At 39.6% G+C, this 25,150-nt stretch overlaps 1 protein-coding gene across 8 annotated transcripts in view; it reads right to left on the bottom strand.

Annotated features, from left to right (window-relative positions):
* NFATC3 (nuclear factor of activated T-cells 3) overlaps positions 1 to 25,150 on the bottom strand; it is a 139,975-nt gene that overhangs the window by 79,541 nt on the left and 35,284 nt on the right. For all 8 annotated transcript variants that reach the window (XM_021094122.1, XM_021094123.1, XM_021094124.1 and 5 more), the window contains exons 2-3: positions 14,291 to 15,425; positions 11,913 to 12,075 (exon numbers count right to left, since the gene is read on the bottom strand). In XM_021094122.1, the coding sequence (XP_020949781.1) occupies positions 11,913 to 12,075; positions 14,291 to 15,425 (1,298 nt within the window). The remainder of the gene's footprint in view (positions 1 to 11,912; positions 12,076 to 14,290; positions 15,426 to 25,150) is intronic.

Raw genomic sequence — 25,150 nt, 5'->3', positions numbered from 1 at the left:
ATAGGCAATAAACAAATTATTGTCACTGTTAACACTACTCTCTAAAAACTCTCATCTTATATCAGTATACTTCTCTTTAGGCCACCTTCTGCTCTGTAGAAGAAAGTAAGCCAAGTTGTTTGTTATGTTTCTGAATCATTTCCATAGCAAAGGTCTGTGCCTGCTTAATTTAACTAAAGCCAGAGGATTAAAGCCCGAAGGTCACTATAGGACAGACTAGAACAGTTTCAATAAGAGGAGTTTTGTTATCAGTTCTACTTGGGGGGGGGGGATAGGATCTGAATATATCAGAAACACAGCACAATGAAGACACTAAACATACAAAAATTAAGTTTCCATAATATGAATTGCTTCAAACTGAAAATGTGCGTTTAACAAAATCATATAAAAAAACCCATCACCTGGAAATGGATCTTGGTATATAATGAAATACAAAGTCTTGTCATGAAAAAAATTCTACAGTCTCCATCTGAAATTTCAGTAGCTTTTGGGATAAGACTCAAAATATTTATTCCTTCAGAAAACTTATCACTGTACATAATAAAATGTGTGTAGCTTTATGCAATTTCTTACCATACATAGATTTCGAGTAACCACTAAAACAGTCAAGATCCAGAACTCCTCCATTACCACAAAGGAACTCTCTTGTGCTTGTTACCACTTTACATTCACAATCTTCAATGAGTTCCTATTCCCTGGCAATCATTGATCTGGTCTCCATATCTACGGCTTTGCCATTTTGAGAATGTTTTATATATATATATATATATATGGAACCATAGTATTTAACCATTTGAGAGTGCTTTTTTCCACTAACCATGGTTCCATGGAAAACCATCCATGTATGTATCAACAATTTCTTTCTTTTTACTGCTGAGTGATCGTGCACTACATACCAGAATTTAACAATAATTATCATCCATTTGCTTGTGTCTAATTTCTGACTATGAAAAATGATGCCACTATGAACTTTACAGGTTATTGTATGAATAAGTATTTATTTCTCTGTGATAAATGCCAAGTGCAATTGCTGGATCACATGGTAAGTGCAAGTTTAGTTTTTTAAGAACTTGACAAACTATTTTTCCAGAATGGCTCTACCATGTTACATTCCCAATAGCAGTTTGGATGAGATCAAGTTTCCTGGCACCTTAATGTTTCAATATTTTTTATTTAACTCTTCTTCTAGGCATACTGTATATCTCACTGTGGTTTTAATTTGCATTTTCCTAATGGCTAATGATGTGGAAAATCTTTTCACATGCTTATCTGCCAACTTATCTCCTCCTTGGCAAAATGTCTGTTCATGTCTAGTTGAATTGCTTTTTCGCTGTTGAGTTTTGAGTTCTTTATATATTCTAGATACAAGATCCTTATCAGATATGTGGTTTACAAACGTTTTCTCCCTGTCTACAGCTTGTCTTTCCCGTTCTCTTAATAGGATCTTTCACGGAGCTAAACTTTTAAATTTTGATTTAGTCTGATTTATCAGTTTTTTCTTCTTTTGGTATCATGTCCCAGAACTTTTCTCATTGCTTGAGGTTCGAATGACTTTCTCCTACGTTTTCTTTCTAAAAGTTTTATGGTTTTATAATTCACATTTAAATTCACAATTCCATCTTGAATTAACTTTTGTATGTGATGTGAGGTTTAGGCTAAGATTTATCTTTTTGCTTTTAGATGTCTAATTGCTCCAGCATCATTTGCTAAAAAGACAATGTAAAAGCTCTTAAAGAACATTCATTTTGGTCCATAAGCAGTATATTTGTTTTTTGTTTGTCTGTTTCTATGGTCAAACACATGGCATATAGAAGCTCCTGGGCCAGGGACAAACTACTTTCCAGAATGGCTTTACCATTTTACATTCCTATAGCAGCTGAACCACAATCAACTGAGCTGATTCCCAGTAGATCTGAGCTACAGCTGAGACCTCGGCTGCAGCCACGACAACACCAGATTCTTTAACCCACTTCACCAGGCTGGGGAATGAACCTGCACCTCCACAGTGACACAAGCCACCATAGTCAGATTCTGAACTCACTGTGCCACAACAGGAACTTTGACAAGCAGTATATCTGTTATTTAAATAAAGTTGTCATTCCCTATGTTAATTAAAAATTTACATTATTTTTACATTTTGAAAAACAAGAATAAAATATTTCAATAATTCCTAAAATACTAATACTTTTTGGACAAATGAAATAATGTTGTGTATCCTTCCTTCCTTCCTTTTTCCCTCCCTCTCCCCACTTCTTTTTTGGCTGTGCCCATGGCACATAAAAGTTCCTCAGCCTGATTCACCCTCTACATCTGGGTTTCAGGTCCCTATCTGCTCTCATAGAGATCTGAATTTCCTCCATTAAACTTTTACCATACTCTTGTTATTATCTCATTTGCAAATCTCACTGAACTATAGGAAACATGTCTGATTCCACTCCCCTCCCTGAATCTCCAGCTACAGAAACAAACTACTCTGAATGTATTACAGACCATATTTACAGACCATATTAATAAATAAGATTATTTACCTTCAATAAAAGAAAGGGTTATTAGTTGGCTAGAAGGCAGGTGGTATTTTTCAACAGCTTCATATATATTATACAGTTAACTTTATTAAAGATTAATTTCCTAGCAATAAGTAAACAAGTTATTTTTGTTTTAGATTAAACTGCATCTACTTCTCAATTGTGTCTGTACATTCTGAAGGCACTAAAGAAATTTTTTACTCTCACCACATTAAAAATATTGTGGAATGTATAAAACCCAAAAAACCACTGGGAACTTGGAAGACGTTTCTAAATAGGACTTTATAATTCTATAGTTCTTAACCATAAACTATTAAAAGAGATGAAAGACTCTTATCTTTCGGAGTTCCCATCATGTAGCAGTGGTTAACAAATCTGATTAGGAACCATGAGGTTGCGGGTTTGATCCCTGGCCTTGCTCAGTGGGTTAATGATCCGGTGTTCCTGTGAGCTGTGGTGTAGGTCGCAGGTGCGGCTCAGATCTGGCGTTGCAGTGGCTCTGGCGTAGTCCGGCAGCTACAGCTCCAATTAGACCCCTAGCCTGGGAACCTCCACATGCCATGGGAGCGGCCCTAGAAAAGGCAAAAAGACAAAAAAAAAAAAAAAAAAAAAAAAAGACTCTTATCTTTCATCTATCAGCCCAATTTGATAATAAAAGAACATTCATTTCTACTTTGTACTCTCCATCTATGAATTCATCAGATTATAGAAAATATAAGTAAGAAGTAGGAGTTCCCGTCGTGGCACAGTGGTTAACGAATCCGACTAGGAACCATGAGGTTGCGGGTTCGGTCCCTGCCCTTGCTCAGTGGGTTAACGATCCGGCGTTGCCGTGAGCTGTGGTGTAGGTTGCAGACGCGCGGCTCGGATCCTGTGTTGCTGTGGCTCTGGCGTAGGCCGGTGGCTACAGCTCCGATTCAACCCCTAGCCTGGGAACCTCCATATGCCGCGGGAGCGGCCCAAGAAATAGCAACAACAACAACAAAAGACCAAAAAAAAAAAAAAAAAAAAAAAAGTAGACAATGGGAAACTGACAGAACACTGTAAATCAACTATAATAAAATTTTTTTAAAAAGTAGACAATGACTATACACCTTTTTTTTAACATTCTTCAGATAGAAGACATTTCTGCAAGAAAAAGTGATAATACCCAACACCTATTTGTGATTTAAAATAAACAAAAAACAGAAATAAAAACGTGCTGGCAAATTAGGATAAAGAAACACCCTTAATCTGAAAGGAAAAAACCCACCAAAAGTCTATACCTAACAAATCACTTAATGGCACAATTATGAAGGCTTTTCCACTGAGTTTGGGAAAAAGACAATGCCTACCACTTTAATTTGACTGTGTACTAGGGGAGCTAGTCAATGCAATAAGACAAAAAGAAGAAATATAAGATATAAAGATTAAGATAGGATTCTGGAAAGATGGCAGAGGAAAAAGCATCAGTCTCCTCACTTTGACAACAACTGCACTGGCAGAATCTGTCTCATGTAGCTTTTTCAAACCTTCAGAATCTACTGAAGGCTTACAATTCCCAGAGAAAGGCCTGGAGAGTTAACTGCAGTTAACTTCCGCTATTAACACAGTAGCAGCAACCCATCCCCCATGCGTTGTCATGTGTCATGTTCCTGTGCAGCTTACGGTAATCAGAAAGGGCAAAAAAAGCCCTGTCCTCTTGGAGTTTCTGTTGTAGCTCCACGGGTTAAGAACCTGACTAGTATCCATGAGGATGTGGGTTCAATCCCTGGCCTCGTTCAGTGGGTTAACGATTCAGCGTAACCATGAGCTGTGATCACAGATGCAAATCAGATCTGGGGTTGCCAGGGCTGTGGTGTAGGCCAGCAGCTGCAGCTCCGATTCAACCCCCAGCCCAGGAACTTCTATATGCTGCAGGTGCAGCCCTAAAAAGAAAATAATAATAATAATAATAATAATAAAAACAAAAAGAAGCTCATCCTCTAAATGTCAGGGATCTATTCTCTGACTACTGACTGTACTGACTGCTGCTTCTGACAATAAAGACGGAGACAAAGAGGTGAGCAGCCATTGCTGTTGCACCTTCCCCACTGGTGTACACCCCATCCCCTCTGGATGAAGTGACTTCCAGGAGACTTAAAGTGCTGGCACCCCTACCTCATTTTTCTTTTTCCCCTTATGGAAGCCGAACATTAAAGACTAGGATATTTTGTTTAAAAAACGGTCCATTTATGAGGAAAGTTAGAAAATAATCATTCATGCCCAAGGAAAGGCTCAGAAAAAAACAGAGAAGACTTTAAGTTTATACTTCAGGTTGATCTTGGCAAAGAAACAGCCTACAATAATCAAAAAGCCAAAAATAGGAGTCTTAGTTGTGGCTCAGTTGTAACAAACCCGACTAGTATCCATGAGGACGAGGGTTTGACCCCTGTCCTTGTTCAGTGGGTTAAGGATCCGGCGTTGCCATGAGCTGTTGTGTAGGTCTCAGACGCAGCTTGGATCTGGGATTGCTGTGGCTGTGGTGTAGGCTGGCAGGTGCAGCTCTGATTTGACCCCAGCCTGGGAACCTCCATATGCTGTGGGTGCGGTCCTAAAAAAAGACCAAAAAAAGTAATATACAGGAGTTGCCATTGTGGCTCAGTGGAAACAATCTGACTAGTACCCATTAGGACACAGATTTGATCCCTAGCCTTGCTCAGTGGGTTAAGGATCTGGCATTGCCGTGAGCTGTGGTATAGGTCACAGACATGGCTCAGATCTGGTATTGCTGGCAGTTGCAGCTCCGATTCAACCCCTTGCCTGGGAACCTCCAATATGGTATGGGTGCAGCCATATAAATAAAAAAAGTCATATACAATCTCAAAGGACCCTAAACAGCCAAAACAATCTTTAAAAACAAAGAACAAAGCTAGATGACACTTTCAGATTTCAAAACTTACTATAAAGCTATCATAATCAAAACACTATGGGACAAGCAAAAAGACAGACATTAGGAATCAATGGAATAGAGAAGAGAGCCTAGAAATAAACCCTTGCACATATAGTCAAATGATATCTGACAACAATGTCAAGACCATTCAATGAGGAAAAGACAGTTTTCTCAACAAATGATGCTGGGAAAACTGGTTACCTACATGCAAAAGAATAAAGTTGGACCCTACCTAACAAAAATTAACCCAAATGGAGAAAAGAACTAAATGTATGACTAAACTATAAAACTCTTACGTAATCTTTTTTTTCTTCTTTTTCTTTTCTAGGATTGCACCTGCAGCATGTGGAAGTTCCCAGACTAGGGGCAGAATCAGAGCTGCAGCTGCCAGGCTACATCACAGCCACAGCAACGCCAGATCCAAGTTACATCTTAGAACCACACCACAGCCTGCGGCAATGCCCAATCCTTAACCCACTGAGCCACAATGGGAATCCCAACTCTTACGTAATCTTCATCAAAATCCCAGCATGGTGTTGCTTAAATGGGATTGGGGGTGGGAGTGGGGTGGAGATTGACAAACTGACTCTAAAATTCATACAATAATGCAAAGGAACTAGAATAGCCAAAACAACCTTAAAAAAAAGAAGACCCACACTACCAAATATCAAGATTTACTATAAAGCCATTGTAATTAAGACAAGGTAGTGATGGTACTAAGACAGACCAAAGAGACCAATGGCACAGAAAGAAGAGTTAAGAGTCACATTTAAATGTCCAGCCACCTGATTTATGACAAAGGACCAATGTAGTACAGTAGAAAAATTATGGGCTTTTCAATAATGGTACTGGGTCAACTTCTATCCATAAGGAAAAAAAAATCTTAATCTTTACCTTTATTTCATATACAAAAATTAATTTAAGATAGAGCAAAGACCTATAGGTAAAAGGTAAAGCAATAAAGCTTCCAGGACAAAACACAGGAAGCTATCCTCATAACCTTGGAGTAAGCAAAGGTTCTTGAAAAGATACAAAAGCACGATTCATGAAAAAGACAACTGATAATTTGAACATCATTAAAATTAAAAACTTCCCTTTATCAAAAAGACACAATTAAGAAAGTGAAAATGCAGACAAAAAAAAAAAAAAAAAGAGTTCCTATCATGGCGCAACAGAAACAAATCCGACTAGGAACCATGAGATTGCAGGTTCCATGCCGGCCTTGCTCAGTGGGTTAAGGATCTGATGTTGCCATGAGCTGTAGTGTAGGTTGAATGCTCAGCTTGGATCCAGCATTGCTGTGGCTGTGGTGTAGGCCAGCAGCTATAGCTTCAATTACACCCCTAGCCTGGGAACCTCCATATGGCAAGGACACGGCCCTAAAAAGACAAAAGACAGAAGGAAAAAAATAAAGTGAAAATGCAAGCAACAGACTAGGAAAAGACATTTCATCTGCAATACATGTATCTGACAAAGGACTTACATCCAAAATATTAACAACTCTACAAATCAATAAGAAAAAGATAACTTAAAAATTGGCCAAGAGATATGAACAGAAACTTCAAAACAACAACAACAACAACAACCAAATCTCTGATAAACATGTGACAAGATGTTCAACACCACTGGTTATCAAGAAACCACAATTTAAAACCAGTGTGAGGAGTTCCCATCATGGCACAGTGGAAATGAATCCAACTAGGAATTACGAGGTTGCGGGTTCAATCCCTGGCCTCACTCAGTGGGGTGAGGATCCGGTGTTGCCGTGAGCTGTGGTGTAGGTCGCAGATGCAGCTCAGATCTGGCATTGCTCTGGTGTAGCCCGGCAGCTATAGCTCTGATTAGACCCCTAGCCTGGGAACCTCCATTGCCACGGTGTGGCCCTAAAAAGACAAAAGACAAAAAAAAATTAAAAATAAAATTAAAAAATTAAAAAAAATAAAGCCAGTGTGATATCTTTACACTACTACAATGGTTAAAATTAAAAGACCAACAACCAAGTGCTGGTACTGGTGAGGACTGGTGAGAAACTAGAACTTTCATGTATGACTGGTTAGAAGTTAAAACTGTTACAGCTCCTTTGAAAAACCAGCAATTCCACTCCTGGACATATAAACATATACCAAAAAATGTGAATGCTTTGTCCATAAAATTTATGTGTGGAAAAAAAAACATATAATAGCTTTATTCATTAATAGTTCAAAATTGGACACAAACCAAGTGTCAATGAACAGAATGACAGAGAAATTATAGCAATACAACATCAAAAAAAAAAAAGCACATATAAAACAAAATCCAGGCATTTTTCCCAGTCTTAAGAACCAAGCACACCACTCTTATGCATGATGATCTGGTCTGAAATGGCAATTGATGCTTTCCTTTTTTCTGAGTATTAAAAAATTCTTATAGGAGTTCCTGTTGTGGCGCAGAGGAAAGGAATCCGACTGGGAACCATGAGGTTGCGGATTCAATCCCTGGCCTCGCTCAGCAGGTTAAGAATCCGGTGTTGCCGTGAGCTGTGGTGTATGTCGCAGACGCAGCTCAGATCTGACGTTGCTGTGGTTCCGGTGTAGGCAGGCAGCAACAGCTCCCATTAGACCCCTAGCCTGGGAACCTCCATATGCCGCAGGGGCGGCCCTAAAACAACAAAAGACAAACAAACAAAAAAATTCTTAGAATAGCAAAGAAATATTACAAATATTCATCTTAGTTCCCAGAGAAGGGTCACCTCTGTGAGCGGAAAAAATGTGCTTTCAGAAGTTAGTACACACAAATTGAATATTCCATACAAAGCATACAACCCTGCAAGTGTGGTAGAGTATGTATACTCAGGAAAGATTCATTTCCAATTTGAGATGATCTGCTCTCATCATGCAATGCTTATTTTTCTCTTGATAGAGAAACAAAAGAACTTTTGGATAAAGATGATGGAATAAGGTAGTATCACAATCTTCTTCCTCTAATACCTAACAAAATAAACAAAATGTCAGAGTTCCCATTGTGGCTCAGCGGGTTGAGAACCTGACTATATCCAGTAGGATGTGGGTCAGAACACTGGCCTTGCTCAGTGGGTTAAGGATCTGATCCAGCACTGCCGCACACTTAGGCATAGGTCGAAGATGCTGCTTGGATCCCAAATTGCTGTGGCTGTGGCTCAGGCCAGCAGCTGCAGCTCTGATTTGACCCCTAGCCCGGAAATTTCCATACCACGGGTGTGGTCCTAAATAAAGACAAAAAAATAAAAAATAAACAAAATGTATGTGTGTGTGGGTTAACAAACAGCCAAAAATCTACCAATAATAGCCAAACAAAGAACAACTTTGAGTTATAAATTTCAAAAGGGGAAGAAGGTGGTAAGGAGTGTGAAACAGAAGATTCTTATACAGTATGAGAAAGCTGCTAATCAAATCCTACCTTCATCCACCAGGAACAGTAATAAGGAAAAGTGAGTAAATAAAATTAAAGAACAAATTAATCGAATAAAAGTAATAAAGTGGGAAAATAAAATAGCATAGAATGCTAACTAATTTGTAGAGTAGATCAAAGTAGGCAGCTCTAAGGAAAGTCAAGGAAAAAATAATCCCTCAAGAAGAAAAGATCCTATGTTCTGCTGCAGGGCCTCTGGCAGAGACAAAAAAGGTCGGAGTGCTTACCACCTTCCAGAACTCTGTGTTATACTAGAGGAACAAGCAAAGCTCATGAAAATATGATACATATGAGAGTACTGGGAGTACACATGATATTGTCCACTCTCCTGAGCCAAACCCAACCAGGCCTATCCTAACTAATTCTCTACCTTTTTGCCCCAACCACCTCAGGCTACAGACCTCTCAAACAAAATGGGAGGAAAAGACATGGCAATTAGGCAACCATAATATACAGTTTTTGTTTTTGTTTTTACTTAATGAAAAAAATAAGAAATTATGCTAAAGACAATTGAAAAATAGAATAAAAATGAAAACAAAGCCTTCGCTCAACACACACACATAGAAGAAAACCCAGAAACAGAGTCTGGTGAGTGTTCCACACTAAAAATTTGAACAATATAAATTCAATAAATCATGAGACCATTCCCCCTGTGGCTCAGTGGTTAACAAACCCAATTAGTATCAATGAGGATGCCGGTTCACTCTCTGGCCTTGCTCAGTGGGTTAAGGATCCGGCACTGCCATGAGCAGTGGTGTAGGTCGCAGATGCAGCACGGATCCAGTGTTGCTGTGGGTGTGATATAGGCTGGCAGCGGTAGCTCTGATTTGACTCCACACCTGGAACTTCCATATGCTGTGGGTGCAGCCCTAAAAATAAAAATAAAATAAAATAACATAAACCATGAGACCAATAAAGTGATAAAATATCAAATGACTGGAAAGTGGAGCCAAGGAACCAAATTAAAATTCAAAACATGGACTTCCGGAGTTCCTGTTGTACTGCAGTGGAAATAAACCTGACTAGTATTCATGAGGATGCAGGTTCAATCCCTTGCCTCACTCAGTGGGTCAAGGATACGACATTGTGGTGTAGGTTACAGATGCAGCTTGGATCCCACGTTGCTGTGGCTGTGGCATAGGCCAGCGGCTGTAGCTGCCATGTGACCCCTAGCCTGGGAACTACCATACGCCACGAGTGCAGTCCTTTTTAGACAAAAACAAAACAAACAAAAATCAAGGACTTCCCTTGTAGCTCACAACATAACCACACAGCGTTGCTTCTAAAATTCAAAACACAGTCGCAGATCTAAAAGCTAAATTAGAAACAGCAAGTGACAGGGAGTTCCCGATGTGGCTCAGCAGTTCAAACCCAACCTGAATCCATGAGAATGAGAGTTCATTCCCTGGCCCCGCTCACTGAGTTAAGGATCCATGGGTTAAGGATCCAGTGTTGCCTTGAGCTGCCAGCGTAGGCTGCAGACAGGTCAGATCTGGTGTTGCTGTGGCTGTGCCAGGAACTTCCAAATGCCACAGGTTTGACACTCCCCACCAAAAAAAAAAGAAGCAGCAAGTGACAAATATATCAAAAACATCGGAGTTCCCGTCGTGGCGCAGTGGTTAACAAATCCGACTAGGAACCATGAGGTTGCGGGTTCGGTCCCTGCCCTTGCTCAGTGGGTGAACGATCCGGCGTTGCCGTGAGCTGTGGTGTAGGTTGCAGACGCGGCTCGGATCCCGCGTTGCTGTGGCTCTGGCATAGGCTGGTGGCTACAGCTCCAATTTGACCCCTAGCCTGGGAACCTCCATATGTCGCGGGAGCGGCCCAAGAAATAGCAAAAAGACCAAAAAAAAAAAAAAAAAAAGGAAGTCTTAAAAAAAAAAAAAAATCACAATAAATGATTTAAAAAGACATTAAAATATCCAGAGAAAAGAACATAGATATGGAGGATGGACAAAGACAAGTCAAGATCTGAGGAGCAATTGGAGTCTCTGAAGTAAAGGACAAAACAAATGGAATAGGAAATGTATATAGATACATAATGTAGATTTTCCTTGCAGTAGGGAAGAATCTCAATTTGAAAGGGAGCATCATATGCACTGGGAAACTAAAAGGAACTATCAACATCCAAACATACTCTGGTTAAATCAGTAATTTCAAGTATAATGAATGATTTATTTCTTTAAGAAACAAGTTAGGAGTTCCTGCTATGGTTCAGTTGGATCGACAGCATCTCTGCAGTGCCAAGGACACAAGTGCAATCCCCAGCCCAGAACAGCAGGTTAAAGGATCCGGCATTGCCACAGCTGTGGTGGAGGTCACAACCACAGCTCGGATGTGACTCCTGGCCCAGGAACTCCATATGCCTCAGAGAGGCCAAAAACGGAAAAAAAAAAAGAAAAAGAAAAAAGAAAGGAAATTAGAAAAAAATGTCACTCACAGGGAGAATATAAAACATTGATGATATTGATAATATCCAAAGTGTTAGTCTCCCCTTAAACAGGGAATCAGATATTTTCTTTTTGGCCACATCTGTGGCATATGGAAGTTCCCAGGCCGGGAATCAAACCTGCACCACAGTAGTGACACCATGGGATTCTTAACCCACTATGCCATCAGGGAACTCCTACTTGGAATATGAATCAAATGTTATCTGAGGAATTTAGATTTTAGCTAATTTATTGTTTTATTTGCTCTAGTTTTCTGTATTATTTCGATTTTAAAGAAGCATGTATTGTACATATAAACAACACAGTCATTTTTTAAATCATAAAACAACTATTGAGCATTATAATCTTCTTTCCCCAGAGTTTAACCAGCTGGAGAGTCAGTCCAGGAAGAATATCTTTTAACCTAGCCAAAACAAAACAAACAAATAACAAAAAAAAGAAAAACCTCAATGCAGAAATGCTGCTATATCGACAAGGAGACAAAACCTCAATAGAAGATTTCTAGGTCTGAAAATTTTCTCTTTGGGCTCAATAGTACCTGACTGAATAGACTCTTTCATTAACAGCTGTATGATATCTACAAAATACCAAATCTCATACCTTCACAACAGGATGTCCCCCAGTAGATGCTTTTACAGCTCCTCGGCTACCTTCAGTTTCATAATGGGCTCGATGGTGAGTTTTAGGCTGCACTTCTATTTTCAGTTCACACTGTCCAAAATGAGTTGGTAAAGGCCAGTCTAGTGGAGGTAATGAAGATGTGCTATAAACAAAACACACAAAGACGCATTTCACCATGCTATTATTGTCAAGCAGTGATTCAAATTACTTCTTTGAAAGTACCAACATTTCTTCCTGTGATCTACAAAATGAAGTATTCCCAAAACAACTTCACTTATGGAATTTTCCTTTGGCACAGCTGGTCAATGATCTGGCATGATCACTGCATCAGCTTGGGTCACTGCTTTGGCACAGGCTCGATCCCTGGCCCAGGAATTTTCACAAGCTGCAAGAGCAGCCAAAAAAGACAAAAACCATATAATACTTCATTCAGTAAGTTATAACATTTGCTATGGTGGCTATTTAAAAAATAACTTTCACCTGAAGAATAAAATCAATTTTTATCTACTTTTTCATTTCCGGGTTTTTTTTTTAAAAAGGACAAATTCTAACATTTTATAAAACTGTAAACAGGAGTTCCCACTGTGGCTCAGTGGGTTAAGAACCTGACATAGTGTCTGAGAGGATGCGGGCTCGCTCAGTTAAGGATCTGGTGTTGCTGCAAGTTGTGGTGTAAGTCTCAGATGTGGCTCAGACCCAGTGTTGCTGGGGTTGTGGCACAGGCCTGCAGCTGCAGCTCCAATTTGACCCCTAGCCTAGGAACTTCCATATGCCACATGTGCAGTAGTAAAAAGAAAAAAAAAACAAAACAAAAACTGTTAACTATATCTCAACTATGTGTAATTACAAAAACAGTCAAAATAATAATGTCATTTCCTACAGCAAAGATGCTTATCTCTGTATATATCCATCAGCATCTCTCCACGGATCCAAACTCCCCTGTGTCTCAACAGACATATATCTCTCACTTTGGTGTGTAGCTATTGAAATCAGTTGATCACACATGTTGCTTCTCCCTTCCTCCCTATTGCTTTTCCCCTCCCTCTGTAGTTAGCAACATATTAAAATTTGAGGTAAAAACCTATGGAATTTCCCTGGCGGCTCAGTGGGTTAAGGATCTGGTATTGTCACCTGCAGCTTGTGGAAGTTCCCAGGCCAGGTATCAAACCCATACCACAGCAGCGACCTGAGCTGCTGCAGTGACAGTACCAGATCCTTAACCTGCTGCACCACATGAAAACTCTAACTTTTTGTTTTTTAAATTATTTTATAAAGGGATAGGCTTTCAAACATAACAAAATCCAAAAACCATAAGGGAAAAGACAAATTTCAAATACATAAAATTTAAAAATTCCTCTACAGTAATAAAAAAAAATCACAAACTTATAAAGTCAAAAGACCAAAAAATAAATTATGAAAAAAAACCCCAATCGCTACAAATATAAAAAGGTAAATTTCATTTGCATATTAAGCTCTGAAAAATATAAAAAGTCTATTCCCCAAGGTGGTTTATTAGTAATTTAATCCATACTATAATCAATCTTTTACAAGAAGCTCTTTAGATAAGAAATATAATTTATTATTGCCTACCATTCATTACAACTTTTAAAATTGTAACTTGAGGAGTTCCCGTCGTGGCTCAGTGGTTAACGAATCCGACTAGGAACCAGGAGGTTGCAGGTTCAATCCCTGGCCTTGCTCAGTGGGTTAAGGATACAGTGTTGCCATGAGCTGTGGTGTAAGTCACAGATGCGGCTCAGATCCCGCATTGCTGTGGCTCTGGCGTAGGCCAGAGGCTACAGCTCCGATTAGACCCCTAGCCTGGGAACCTCCATATGCTGCAGGTGCGGCCCTAGAAAGGAGAAAAAGACAAAAAAAAAAAAAAAAAAAAAAACCTGTAACTTGAGACTATCCAAAGATACTTTTAAGACTAAAAGGAAAATGGCATTCTCATGGTGGCTCAGCAATAACGAATCCAACTAGTATCCATAAGGATGCAGGTTTGATCCCTGGCCTCGCTCAGTGGGTTAAGGATCTGGCGTTGCCATCGGGTATAGGTCACAGACACAGCTAAGATCCCTCATTGCTGTGGCTATGGTGAAGGCTGGCAGCTGTAGCTCCGATTTGACCCCTAGCCTGGGAACTTCCATATGCCGTGGGTGCAGCCCTAAAAAAAAAAAAAAAAAAAAAAAAGACTAAAAGGAAGATAAATGTGAATTTTAAGTTATTTGAAAGAAACTGAAGAAAAAAAAGGAGGCGGAAAAATGATCAAATTATTTTATGTAGATAACGTAGTTACAGGCTACCAAAAACCCATAAACATAAAGAATGTCCATAAGCCATTTCCACCAACTCACCGAAATATAGGGGTGTGACCAGGCTTTGGTTTGCTCCAGGTAAAGGGTGAAGGAACTGAAAGAAATTGGTCACCAGATGAATCTTTCTTTAAAGGATACTGAGATCCAAGGCCATCATCTATTGAAGGTTCCCGGGATGGTGAAAGATTCCCTTGGTCATCTGAACCAAGCTCTAATTTTCCTGGTAGTACAGTAGCTTGATCTTCAGAAGTCTTCCTTGTTTTCAGAGGGATATCAGTCTCTACACAGTACTGAAACGGATAAAGTGCAGGGCCAAGGCCTGATCCACCCTGGACAGAAGCATTGAGCCAGGTATCTTCTGTCACACTTCCCCTGGGGGAGTGACCAGGAGAAGGAACAGGTGAGTGATGGGGTGAAAGAGACCCAGCATAACAAACCTCAGCACTAGAATGCCGTCGTTTCCCACAGGGGGAGGTAGGCCTTGATGAGGGTCCTGAGGCTGGCCTGGGGCTCAGCCAATTCTCATCAGTGACACTAGATCTAGGAGAGTGGCAAGGAGACTGTCTGGGTGACAAGGAGTGTCCAAGTCCATACTGCTGATGCCAGGACTCTTCTCCAGGACAGCCTCCTGGAGAACCACCAGGAGAAGTCAGAGGGGATCCAAGAGTAAATCGAGCAGCAGCTTCATTCAACTCTGAATCCACATCATCATAAATATGTGAAAGAGATTCACAAGAAGATGCATCTGAGAACCAGCTCCTAGAAGAGATGCTGCTGGCAGGACTAGGACTAAGGGAGGACTCCCGGTAGGATGGCTCAAGAGGAAGATAGAGATGATCTCTAGAAGGCCTTTCCAAATATTCCCTTTCTGGGTCATTTATGTGTAGGTCATCTTCATGAGAATCAATTTCTTGATGACAGTTAGGGGAGATGGATGTAATTTGAATGCTTGGGCACTCAAAGGGTTTGGGACCACCTAATGGGCTGTATTTAGATTCAGGAATTTCACAAGTTCCTTCATAGTTTTTGTGACCTTGGAGCTGAAACGATGGTGACAAAACAGAAGAGTGAGACGATAATCCATGATGTGGTAAGCAAAGTGGTGAGTTTAAAGTAGATGGAGGTGGATCTACATTAAAGATGTAAATGGATGCACAATCATCTGGCTCAAGATCTATGGGGGGTGGGGGAAGCAAAAAAGAAAAAAAATCAACAAAATAAGAAATCAGAAAACTTAGATGTATAAATTACAATATGAGAAAGTAAATAATAATCTTTCGAGAAAACAGTGGGACATAAAATGTACATAATTAGGTCCACTAAAGAGTGGTGTGTGTGTTTTCATCTGATAATTTCTGCAGATACATATAATTATCATATTTATATATGTAATTTCTTCTTTTTCTGTATTTCCATATATTCTAAGAATCTGAAAATAAATGCTTTTATGTACCAAAAAATTATATCTATGATTCTACAAAATAGTCACAGAATTATATAATGATATGATCATATAAATTCAGCCTCATCTGCGGTCTGCAGATTAAAATGGACTAAAGGATAAAACAGTCTTTGAAAGGTTTCTAGTTTTAAGTATACTCACTAGTTTATTAGTGGAAAGAATTACAGACTAGAATTCAGGAGACCGGCACCTAGACACTCTGTCATTAACTGTGAGCTCTTAGTCTACATCTTTTAACCTCCCAAGACCTCAGTTTCCTTGCAATACAATTAGAACTTTTCCTTTCATTAAGGTAATTTTCATGATTAACAGAAATAGTTTTTTTCCTTCATAGTCAACAATCAAGAATTCATATTTTTGGGAGTTCCTGCTGTGGTACAATGGGATCGGTGGTGTCTCTGGATGTCACTGGGATTTGGGTTCGATCCCTGGCCCAGCACAGTGAGTTAAGGATCCAGTGTTGCTGGGGCATCGAAACTGCAGCTTGGATTCTCATCCCTGGCCGAGGATCTCCATATGCCACGGGGTGGCCAAAAAAGGAAAAAAAAAAAAAAAAAAAGAATTTATATTTTTGTTCATGGCAGACCAGGTTACAAAAGCCACATGATGCCACTGGATTCTTTTTTTTTTTTTTTTTTTTTAAATCTTTTGTCTTTTTTTTAGGGCCAAACCCACAGTATATGGAAGTTCCCAGACTAGGGGTCGAATTGGAGCTGTAGCTGCCGGCCTACGCCACAGCCACAGCAACAGCAACTGGGGGTCCGCCGAGCTGCATCTGTGACCTACACCACAGCTCACAGAAATGCTGGATCCTCAAACCACTGAGCGAGGCCAGGGATTTGATCCCATGTCCTCATGGATACTAGTCAGGTTCATTAACCACTGAGCCACGACGGGAACTCGCCCCAAAGGATTCCTTACCTTAACTAGAAAAAAACTCTTCAAGGCTTTTAACTACTGATTAATTGTAAAAGTAATCCTCATAAAAACAGAACCTTTTTTTTTGGCCACACTTGTGACATGTGGAAGTTCCAGGGCCAGGGAATGAACTCATGCCACAGCAGTGATGACTCCAGATCCTTAACCCAGAGCCACCAGGAAACTCCAAGTCAGAACCGTTAAAACGCGCCCCTTACTAGAATATTTAACACTTAACAAGTTCTGCCAAATTACCTACTGGGAACATCTGCAACAGTAAGGATATTTTGCAACTTCACTTTTAGGAAGGAGTGATTATTTTTCATTTTCACAGAGGTAAAAGTAGTACTAACCCCTTGTACAAGGTACAGGTTGAACACCTTCACTTTTTCCAAAGAAATCATCAATGGGAAACCAAAAACAAAACTGTTCATAAATACCATATAGAGAAGCATTAACCTTTAGCCTCTTCTCAAAACTACTCAAGGATATCACATTATTTCATTAAATACCACTGGAAAATTACATACATCTTTAGACTCCTGGTGATGCTGTCATTAGCCAGCATCCTATAACTTAACTATTTCCATAAATCCTAAATTTTGTAATCTTTAAGATGGTCTGTGGTTGAGTTCCCGTTGTGGCTCAATGAGTTAAGAACCCGACTAGTATCCATGAAGACACAGATTCGATCCTTGGCCTGCTCAGTGGGTTAAGAGCATTGCCGCAAAGTGCAGCACAGGTCAAATATGCGGTTCAGATCTGGCACTGCTGTGGCTGTGGCGTGGGCTGGCAGCTACAGCTCCAATTTGGTCCCTAGCCTGAGAGAACTTCTATATGCTGTGGGTGCAGCCCTAAAATGACCAAAAAAAAAAAAAAAAAGAAAAGAAAAAATGGTCTGTGGTTAGTGAACATATTCAGTAAAGAGTTCTTACATGTATTAAAACAACAAAACAAAACCCCCTAGGTTTAAACTCTTGCTCTACCTTTCCACAACTGTGTGAACTTGGACAAGTTACTTAATCTTTTTGAACCTCAGTTTTCTGAGGAATTTCTTCTATAAAACTGGCAAGAAGTGAGTAGAATATTACCTAAAATGCACAGGACCATTTTAAAGCAAGCAACCTAACAAAATAACTAATATTTGGCAAGAATCCCATGCATACCTTATTTTTTAAATTCTGAAATATTTCCTAATAAATAGAAACACATTTCTAAGTATACCACTTACTCCACTCTCCCACTTACTAAATCAAGAGAAGTGGAAAGTTATTACTCCAAAGAAAGAAAACCCATCTGTAACTTAAGAAGTTTCTGCTATGGCACAATGGGACTGGTGCTATCTCTGGAGCGCTGAAACTCAGGTTCAAACCCTGGCCCCGCACAGGTAAAAGATCCGGCATTGCTGCAGCTGCAGCTTAGGTCACGACTACAGCTCAGACCTGATCCCTGCCAGAGAACTCCATACGCCACAGGGTGACCAAAAAAGGGGAAAAAAGCATAAAGGAAATAGCTAATGAGTATTGGGTTTCTCTCCGGAGAAATGATGTAACACTGGGGTAATGGTTTCACTACTTGTGAATATACTAAAAACCACTAAACTGTATACTTGAAATGGATGAACTGTATGGTATGTGAATTATATCTCAATAAAGCTGCAATAAAAATACAAGTAAGGAACATAATATTAGGTATATTTCTCATGATTACAAATGTTTTTTAAAGGTTAAAGCATTTGTTTCTTAACTGACTATAAGAAAATCATTAAAGAAAATCATAAACAAGTGCTATCATATATACATCCTAGTCTACATAGTATATATTTTATACAGTAGTGACCATAATATTTTGGGTTTTTTTTAACCTTTTATTTAAGTATAGGTATATACACAAAAGTGCACATAAGTATACAGCATGTCCCATAGAAACACAGACATATACACATACATTTATACACAGAAATACATATATGACATTTATATTTATGATATATATATATTTATATATATATATATTTATGTCAGTATTTGATCTGTGACCAGAAACATGACAACTGAAATCTCTGAGGAAAAAAATTAAACCAAAAATAACTATACAGCTTGGGTAAATTGTCGCAAACACACATACCCTGTAATATCACCTTTTAAAAATAAGAACATGATGGAGTTCCCGTCGTGGCTCAGTGGTTAACGAATCCGACTAGGAACCATGAGGTTGCGGGTTCGGTCCCTGCCCTTGCTCAGTGGGTTAATGATCCGGCGTTGCTGTGAGCTGTGGTGTAGGTTGCAGACACGGCTCAGATCCCGCGTTGCTGTGGCTCTGGCGTAGGCCGGTGGCTACAGCTCCGATTCAACCCCTAGCCTGGGAATCTCCATATGCCGCGGGAGCGGCCCAAGAAATAGCAACAACAACAAAAAGACAAAAAAAAAAAAAAAAAAAAAAAAAAAGAACATGAGGGGAATGATAAATTAGTAGTTTGGGATTAGCAGCTACAAACTACTATATATAAAATAGATAAACAAGGTCCTACTGGATAGCACAGGGAGCTATATTCAGTATCTTAGAGGAGAATCTGAAAAAGAGTGTGTATATAAAATCTGTATCACTTTGCTTGCGCACCAGAAAAACACAACACCATCAATCAACTATACTTGAAAAATGTCACTCCTTTGGCTCCAGTTATTACCTCTCCCACAAAAGTAACTACTATAGGGGACTTCTAACAGCCTAGATTTGTTTTTCCTATGTAACATACGACTTGGTCTTTCAATTTTTTTTATATTATATTGGGCTTTATAAAGTTTCTAAATGGTTTTCAAGGCCATTGCAAAATGTCAAAAGTCAATTATCATAGTTACTTCCTACTTTTTACTTTCATAAATAATACTGATCATCTCTATACCGATAGTTTTTATCTTCTTTTGAATTAGTCTTTAAGGATAAATTAAGGGTGCAATTACTAGATGAAAGGGCACACATGTTTTTAGCACTCATTCTATACAGAGAAACATTTGTTTCAAAAAAAAACTTGTTTTAATTTGCAACACTGGAGGGACGTGAGAATCAACTTTACTTCAATTTCTTCAATCACTATGTTATTTTAAAATTTAGTGTGAGTTAGCACTAAAATAGTTCTGTATGAAATATGATGTCTGTAGGCTGCAAAGAACAGAAAACTGAACTCAAAGCAGCTGAGGGGAAGGGATAGTATTTATTATCCAGCAACAACAAGAGGTCCAAAGGTAGAAAACCTCCAGTATGGGTTATTTCTTCAGCACAACAAGGTTATCAACCAGTTTCTTTCCATATGCACATTTTGCCATTTTAGAGGTACTAACTTTGCGCTATTCACTTTCCAAGGATAAGTATATTTTACCCTAAACCAGAAGTAATGTGATCATTCATTTAACAAATATTTTTCGCGTAGCTACTATATAATAGACATGTTGTAGACACCAAAAAACACATGAGTAAACAAAACAAAGTTCCCATCCTCTTAGAGCTTACATTCTAGTATGTTACATGTCAAGTGGTGATATCAGCAGTAAGGAAAAATAGAGTAAGGAGAGTGAGAAGGAGGGGAAGCTAATTTAGACAGGTCAGGAAAGGGCTCTTTGTCCATAATTCGAGAAGACATCAAAAGGATATGAGGAATGAACTATACAGAAATCTAGCGGAAGAACATGGCAGGTATAGGAAATAGTGAGTGCAAAGGCCAGAGACAGAGCATTTTTGGAGTGTATGAGAAAAAGCAATGCCAGTTGGAACGAGTGAGAGGGAAAAATGATAAGGGCTTGGGGAGGTGGGGAGAAGGCACTGGTTAGTCAAATAAGGCCTTATAAACCAGTACAACGACTGGTTTTTATTATGAGATGAGCAACCACTGGAGGAGTCTAAGCAAAGGAGTGTCATTCATGATCTGATACATATAAATCTTATATACATTTAAGAGACACTGTAATAATCCAGGTACAAAATAATGGAGCAAAAGGACCTGGGGGAGTTCCCGTCGTGGCTCAGTGGTTAACGAATCTGACTAGGAACCATAAGGTTGCGGTTCGATCCCTGGCCTTGCTCAGTGGGTTAAGGATCTGGCGTGCCATGAGCTGTGATGTAGGTCGCAGACGCGGCTTGGATTCAAAGATGACACCAAGGTTCTGGGCCTGAAGAGTATTTCTAATTACTCAAATGAAGGAGAAAATCTGAAAGATTTGGGAGATATGAAATTAAAAATTTTACTCTAGACATTAAATGTGAGATTCCAATAAGCTTTCCAAGATATCAAGTAGATAATTACATTAAAAAGTCTCAGCCTGGCCATGTCAATTTCAGTGTCTTATTAATGTACAGATAATATTTAAAGCCATAAAACTGGAAAAGATGACCAGGTAGTGAATTTAGAGAAGAAAACAGGCAACTGAGACACAGGGGATTCCAAAGTTTTAGGGATAGAGAAGCCAAGAAGAATGGGTAAGAAGAAGGGACAGTCAGTGAAATGGAAGAAGAACCAAAGGACTTTGCATACCAGAAGGCAAGTGAACAAAGTGCTCATTCACATTCAACAACTATTTATAATATGGTTATGATTTTCCAGGAATTATTCTAGATGGTGGGTATAAATAAAACATGCATGGTCCCTAATGAAGTGTACAGTCTCAGGGGAGAATGATAAAACAAAATTTAAAAGTTGCAAGTATCACCAAGTACTGGGAAGGACACTAAAGAAGAAAGCTATTTCACAGAGAGTACAGGAATGGCCATTTTGATTAGGTAGCACGTAAGCTAAAACCTAAAATATGAATAGGAACCAGCAAGCAAAGAAAAGGGAGGTGGAGGTGGGAAGCATGAGTAGAGGTGAGAACCCCAACACCAGGGGACAGTATAAGCAAACAGTGAGTCAGCTAGCTGTGAGGAAGTGAAAGGCCCAATTACATGGCCAGAGGTAACAACTGAAGGGGGAAAGCAAAAAGAAACAAAACCAGAAGGATCATGGTAAGGACTTTAAATTTTATTCTAAGGATAATATAAACCACCAAAGTTTAAAAAGGGACTGACACGATCTCCATTAAATTTGAGAATAACTTCATTCATAAAAGTACAATAGTAAATCTGGGATTGACCAGAATAGGGAGGTTTCATTTTTTGGATCCCAGTCACAAACTAAGAAATTAAAATGGGAGAGTAAAAAAACTCACCCCTATAGTTGCACAATGGAACTAAATGCCACTACTTAAAAATGGTTAAGGAGTTCCTGCTGTGGCACAGTAGGTTAAAGGATCCTGTTTGCCTCAGCTGTGGCTGTGGTCACAGCTGCAGCTTAGATTCAGTCCCTGGCCTGGGGACTTCCATATGCTATGGGTGAAAATAAAATAAAAATAAAAAATAGAAATACAAAGAACTGCTTGCACTCTAATTCAAAGCAAGACAGCAGCAACCAACTATATAGTCAGTGAGTTCTTCACCACCACACACTTGCAGTTTAAAAAAAAAAATCCAATTTTAGAGTTCCCATTATGTATGGCTCAGCAGAAACGAATCTGACTAGCATCTATGAGGACACAGGTTCAATCCCCAGCCTCACTCAGTGGGTTAAGGATCTGGCACTGCTGTGAGCTGTGGTATAGGTCACAGATGCGGCTCAGATCCTACCTTGTTGTGGCTGTGGTGTAGGCCAGCTATAGCTCTGATTCAACCCCTAGCCTGGGAACCTCCATATGCCGAGGGTACGGCCCTAAAAAGATTTTATTAAAAAATCCAATTTTATTTAGAAATGTACAATAAAGTAGCAAAAATTATTAATTTATTAACCTCAACACTCTGGAAGAAAGTCACCCTTGGAAGATAAAGTTTCATTCAAATGTCATTATTGTACCAATGTCACTCTGGGTTGAATAATATGAAATTCACACCCTTCCCCCCAAGGTAGATGAAGAAACACATTCTACACCAGAATGATGTCTTAAAGCACTGTAGAGATCTACATACAAAATGTGGGGGAGTGTTGTTTCATCTTTTTCCTAAGTGTCACCAAACCCCAAGTTCTGGAAATGATAGGAACGCCTACTACAATCTCACTATGATAAATAGTCCTAAGTTTATATTTCCAACTCTAGAATTCTCAAATTCATAATGCTTAAGAAATCTGACCATCTCAAAACTTAACTGCCCCCTTGAGCCACCAAGGGGTGGGGGGGCCTGGGCAAGTGTGCAGTAATCTGGGCAACACAGGTTGCCTATAAAATGTATTTATTTAAACTGTAAAGCAGCGGTTGGTAAAATATAGCCCACAGGCTGAACCTGGCCTACCACCTGTTTCTGCACAGGCTACAGCTAAGAATAGTTTTAAAAGGTCAGAAAAAATAAAAAATAATACATTTGTTTAATGTCACAAAACTCTGTGAAATTCAAATTCTAGCATCCACAAATACAGTTTTATTGGAATACAGCCATGCTCATTCATTTATATACAGTCTATGGTTAGTTCGTAGAACGAGGGTAGAGTTGAGAAGCTGTGAGAATTAATGCTTCCTGTTGTTACTTGGTGCACTAACAAATTGCAATGACACAGTTCATTATAACTAGACAGCATTCTGAGTGCAATGCATGTTGATGTATTGCAACTTTTTCTTTTTTCTTTTTTTTTAGGGCTGCACCCTCGGCATGTGGAAGTTCACAGGCTAGGGATCAAATTGCAGCTACAGCTGCTGGCCTACACCACAGCCACAGCAACTTAGGATCCAAGCTGCACCTTCGACCTACACCAAAGCCCACGGCAACATCGGATCCCCAACCCACTGAGTGAGTCAAGGGATCAAACCCACACCCTCATGGATAGTCAGATTCGGTTCCGCTGCACCACAATGGGAACTCATACTGCAACATTTTTTAAAAGTTACCAATATCGGCCATAAAAAAGAACGAAATATTGCCTCTTGCAGCAACGTGGATGGACCTAGAGATAATCATACTGAGACAAAGACAAATATCATGATATTACTTATATGTGGAATCAAATAAAAATGATACAAAAATATTTATTTATAGGGAGTTCCCATCGTGGTGCAGTGAAAATGAATCCAACTAGGAACCATGAGGTTGCGGGTCTGATCCCCCGCCTTGCTCAGTGGGTTAAGGATCTGGCGTTGCCGTGAGCTGTGGTGTAGGTCACAGACTCGGCTCCGATCTGGCGTTGCTGTGGCTGTGGCATAGGCTGGCAGCAAACAGCTCCGATTAGACCCCTAGCCTGGGAACCTCCAGACGCCTCAGGTGCGGCCCTAAAAAGACCAAAAAAAAATTTATTTATAAAACAAGCAAACTCACAGATTTCAAAACCAATCTTATGGTTACCAGAGAGGAAACTGTGAGGTAGAGGGAGGAATTAGAAAGATGGGAATAACATATACACACTACTGTATAAGACAGATAAATTAACAAGAATCTACTATATAGCACAGAGAAATCTACTCAATAATTTGTAGTAACCTATATGGGAAAAAAGAATGGATATATACATATGTGTAACTGATTCACTTTGCTGTAGACCTGAAACTAATACAACACTGTAAGTCAACTTTACTCCAATACAATTTTTTTTTCTGTGCTTTTGAGGGCTGTACCCACGGCATATGGAGGTTCCCAGGCTAGGGGTCGATCAGAGCTATAGCTGCCAGCCTACACCACTGTCCCAGCAATGCAGGATCCGAGCCACGCCTGCGACCTACACCACAGCTCACGGCAACGCTGGATCCTTATCCCAGCGGAATAAATCAGTCATTCACCAAAGAAATGGCTTTCTTTCTTTCTTTCTTTTTTTTTTTTTCTTTTAGGGCTGCACCCACGCATAGGTTCAGACTAGGGTATCGAGCTATACTCTGCCACACACTCATGCACGCTGGATCGTTTCTGAGCCAGGGATTGAACCCGCAACCTCATGGTTCCTAGTCAGATTCGTTTCCACTGCACCACCTCGGGAACTCCCCCTCCACTACAATTTTTTTAAATGTAATTAAAAAAAAAACAAAAACTGTCTAGTATATACTTATCACTGCAAAAACAGGAAAGAGAAAAGGGGACTTCCAGTTGAATCCCATGCTTTTAGGTTTTTAAGGCACAGTGGAGTGAGGGTTACTTTGTTACAAATCAGTTGGCAAAGCATTATGTTTACTGAGCAATAACATTATGGCTGTGCTGTAAGAATTCATTATAAATCAGGAGTCCCCGTCAGCGGGATAAGAACCCAATTAGTATCTACGAGGATGTGGGCTCAATCCCTAGCCTCATTCAGTGGGTTAAGGATCTGGCACAGCCACAAGCTGTGGCAGAGGTCACAGATGTGGCTCTTGTCAGACATTGCCATGGCTTGTGGCATAGGCCTCAGCTGCAGCTCCGACTTGACCCCTAGCCTGGGAACTTCCATATGCCACAGGTGTGAGCATTTAAAAAAAAAAGGAATTCATTATACATCAGCATTACAACTAAGCATTCATCACAATGCTCTCAACTCACAGGAAAACAAAATT

This window comes from Sus scrofa, chromosome 6 (assembly GCF_000003025.6).
Source record: "Sus scrofa isolate TJ Tabasco breed Duroc chromosome 6, Sscrofa11.1, whole genome shotgun sequence".
In the NCBI taxonomy this organism is placed as follows: Eukaryota; Metazoa; Chordata; class Mammalia; order Artiodactyla; family Suidae; genus Sus; species Sus scrofa.
This window is presented reverse-complemented; position numbering and strand designations above follow the sequence as displayed.